The 3,702-nt window shown below is 42.6% G+C and overlaps 1 protein-coding gene across 1 annotated transcript in view; it reads left to right on the forward strand.

The window, feature by feature from the left end:
- The window catches only part of OXSR1 (oxidative stress responsive 1), a gene marked incomplete at its 5' end in the record, with an annotated part of 46,684 nt that overhangs the window by 10,542 nt on the left and 32,440 nt on the right, over nucleotides 1-3,702 (forward strand). Inside the window, one exon of the mRNA XM_009071197.1 lies at nucleotides 3,393-3,448. Coding sequence (XP_009069445.1) covers nucleotides 3,393-3,448 — 56 coding nt within the window. The remainder of the gene's footprint in view (nucleotides 1-3,392; nucleotides 3,449-3,702) is intronic.

The following is a 3,702-nucleotide window of genomic DNA, read 5'->3' on the forward strand; positions in this document are numbered from 1 at the left end:
AAGCTACTGACAATATAAGTTTGCTTCAACTTTCTGTAGCTTCATTTAAAATGTGATATAATTACTGTTTGTGCTAAAGCCTAAATCTGCTTCCTGTTTCCAGTATAGTAATTGTGCCAGAGGCACACCATTTATCCCTGGAGTATCAGCCCAGGATATGGTCGTTACCACATTAATAGGAAGTGCCTTCAAATTGTTATACTTGGCAATAACTGTATCCTGCAGTAACAAACTTCTCACCATTCAGCTTCTAAGTTTATAGGGCTCTCCTGAAGAGAGTAAAGGAGAAAGCACCAATCCTCTCCCCTTGCCTCATTGCTTTAAATGCAGTTAATTAATCTTAAAGATGGTTTTAGGGGAGAACCTAATTTGAAAGCACTGCTGGTGACACCAGTATATGCTAAGGAAAGGGATTTGTGCTTAGCCAGTGCTACTGCTGCTCTGTGTCACCTAGTGCTGTTGCAGGGGGCGATACAATGCCAACACACTGGAGTGAGGAATGGAAAAGCTGGGAATTGCCTCTGTGGTGCAGTAACTCCTAAATGACATTGGTGTCCCCAGACACCTTGCTGCCCTATCAGTTTTGTTGTTTCGGGGTGGGGTGTACCAGGCTGGGGTGAGTAATGGCCTTTGCAGAGGGCTGGAGGAAATGCCACATGAAGTGGTGATTTAATTCTGCAGTTTGGCTTGGATATTTGACAGTGGCTGTTTTGGCCTCTTGGATTTCTTACTGTGGCAATGACTTGTTTTAACATCTTGAACCAGCTTTAAGCACCATATTTAATGACTTTTGTTTCCAGCAAGAAACTGTAAATTTTAATTAATCCAAGCTGAAGTTAAAAAGAAAACAAGCCTCTGCATTGGAGGGGGTTAAGAGACCAGAGTCCTTTGGCTCTTTTTTTCCTGTGGGATTCAATCTGAGTGCTTGTTTCACTATTTTTTGCATTCCAAGCCTCTTCAGCTTGCTCTGTTGTGGTGGAATGGTTTGGTGGTATGCTGGTTTCTGGCTGCTGTTCCTACATTAGAGAAACCTGCCTGAGGTTTTGGTTTTTTTTTTTTTTTTACTCATCCTTAGTTTTGCTTAAAAACTTCCCTGTCACTTGCCTTCATGGCTGAGTGTGGTCTGCTCTGGGGGCTTGGTAAGCCACATGTGCCATTATGCCAGAGGAGAAGTTCAGAAAGGCCATACAATTTGGCATGGCCCAGTGTACTGGGGAAGTGCTTAAGCATCCTGGGTTGTCTTGGAGCATGGTTGGAAAAGGAAATTACTCTTACTCCAGTAAGAGAAATAATAACTTCAACAGGCATCTCTTCACAGGAGAATCAGCTGTCTGGGTAAACATTTCCAGTAGGACTGGAGAGTTTCCTGAACACCCTGTGTTCCCTCTGAATTAGTGCAGGGAGGGATTCCTGGAGATGCCTGTGCCTGTGCCAAGCACATTGCACATCATGTGAGCCAGCTCCTTACCTAGGAAGCAGCAGACTTGGGCACTGCACTCTCATGGTTCCATGTGCTCATGGGGTTGGATCGCAAAGGCATCTTCTACTTAAATATTGGCAGGGAGCTCTTCCATTCTTCCCTCTAACCGACCATGAATGCTTTGTGGGAGTGCAGGGGTCACTCGAGTCTGTATCTCTCATGGCAATTAGCTCTCCAGCTCCAACTGCATTTGGCCAACAGATGCTAAGGGAGGTCATGTAGCCACATGCTTAATTGTGTATTTAATCCCTTCAGGTCCTTCATCTATTTAAGGGTCTCCATCCACTGATGCATTCTTGTCTGTGATGGCAGAATTTTAAATTGCAGGAATAAAAGTTCTGTTTCTTGGAGGGAAAGTCAGCTCCTCAAGGTTATCTTGTCATATAACTTCAGTGTTTCCATATAGATCTATCCAAGTGTTCTTGATTATTAAAGCAAATGAGAATCTTCCTGTACTTGGTCTCACAAAGTGGGATTAGGCTTCAAGATGGGCGCTGCTAGCAAGAGGTGTACATTTGGGAGGCCTTGAAATTCCTGTATGAAGTATTAGAGGTGCTGTCAACTGTAGTTTGCTGTTTGTCTTTAGGGGGACTGTCTTATGGACAGTTTTTATTCTGCTGCATGCTGGTGGAGAGCTTTGCCATGCCACTGTCTTATACTGGGTATTGGGAAGAGTCTAACAAATGCTAATGCTGGAGAGGATGTGTTTAAAATTATCCCAGCCTGGAACTGGCAGTGGCCCAACTTCTTCTTCAGAAGAGCAAAGCCAGGAAGGAGATTTCCAGGGCCTGACCAGGGCTCTTTGGCCAGGCCATCGCACTAGTTCTGTTCTCATGGTGCACGAGGGAAGAGACAAAAAATAGCTCTTGACTTTTTTTTTTTTTTTTTTTCTGTGTGTGAAAGGATTTGGAATATTTGCCAAAGATGGGGAGGGAAAACCTGCTTGTTTTGGGGTTGTTTTCCTCTTTTTGCTCCGGGTCTGTGAGGGTTCCTCTTCAGGGTAGGCTTAGCAGCTGTGCTGATGAATGCAGATGTCAACTCTGAAGGTGTTTCTCTTGGTTTGGCATGGGGAGCAGCCTGTGAAAATAAACTGGAAAACTTCAAAGTGAGTGAAAGGAGCATTCCCCTCAAAGATGAAGAGAAGTGCTGCTGTTGACCTAAAAACCTGGAGCTCTTTGGGAAGATAAAGAAGATAGTACAAAACTTTTGTAGAACATGCTGGATGTTCTTGTGTGCTCATTGACTTCAGTCAAAAAAAGATCAGTGAGACTTTTTCACTGCATTTGAGACTTCACGGGACAGTTGAGTGGCCTGACTTTCCCTCCTCAGTGTCTGTTGTACCAGGTCTGCTCACCTGACACTTGGTGGTTCTCTTCATTAAGCCATGAGCAAAAGTGTTTTTCATCTGTCTGGATTTGCACCAGTGTGTGGGGTTAGACTGATTTCCTCAGGAAGCACATGAACTTCTCCGGGGCTGGAGAGCAAGATGTGGGGCTGGGGAAGAACAGGATGCATCCAGCAGGAGTGAGATAAGATCTACTCACAGTCTCTGGAAGTCTCTCCCCCTGCAAGGGTGCACAAGTATCAGACCAGTGCTAGGTTCTGTTTTCTGCTTTAAGAACCTGGGACAAACCACTTTTGTTGGATTTTTAAACTTCTGCTAAGTTTTAAACTTTCTTTCTGTGCATAATACCTAAAATACTACTATCTATAAACCATACAAATACTACTTAGTGTTTGTCTACTGAAGTTACAACTGATGTGAAGTACCTACTGTTCTTGTATGATTGGAAGCAGGAGGTGCTAATGCAAGAAACCAAATATAAGAAATAATAACCTTGTTATGTATTTTTTTGTTGGCCAAAGGAAAGATTTAATGACTTCCACTTATTGTTGCTTTGTCTTTCTGCAGGGATGTGAAAGCAGGAAATATTCTTCTTGGAGAAGATGGCTCAGTGCAAATTGCAGGTAACTTTCCTGGTAGCTTTGAATAAACTTTAGACATAGCTGCATATCCAAAGAAATGATTTAATGATTAAGAAAAAAGTCCACATTAAGATGTTAACTTCAAGAAGCCCCACAGTTCTTAAAGAAACAAAACCAACAAGACCAAAAAAACCAACAATAAACAAACCATAAGCCAAAACGAAAAAAAAATCAACCCAGAGTTTTATTACATCTTGTTATCTTAAAATACTATTACTTGGAATAATGACAATCAG

Source organism: Acanthisitta chloris, unplaced genomic scaffold (genome assembly GCF_000695815.1).
Source record: "Acanthisitta chloris isolate BGI_N310 unplaced genomic scaffold, ASM69581v1 scaffold3413, whole genome shotgun sequence".
NCBI lineage: Eukaryota > Metazoa > Chordata > Aves > Passeriformes > Acanthisittidae > Acanthisitta > Acanthisitta chloris.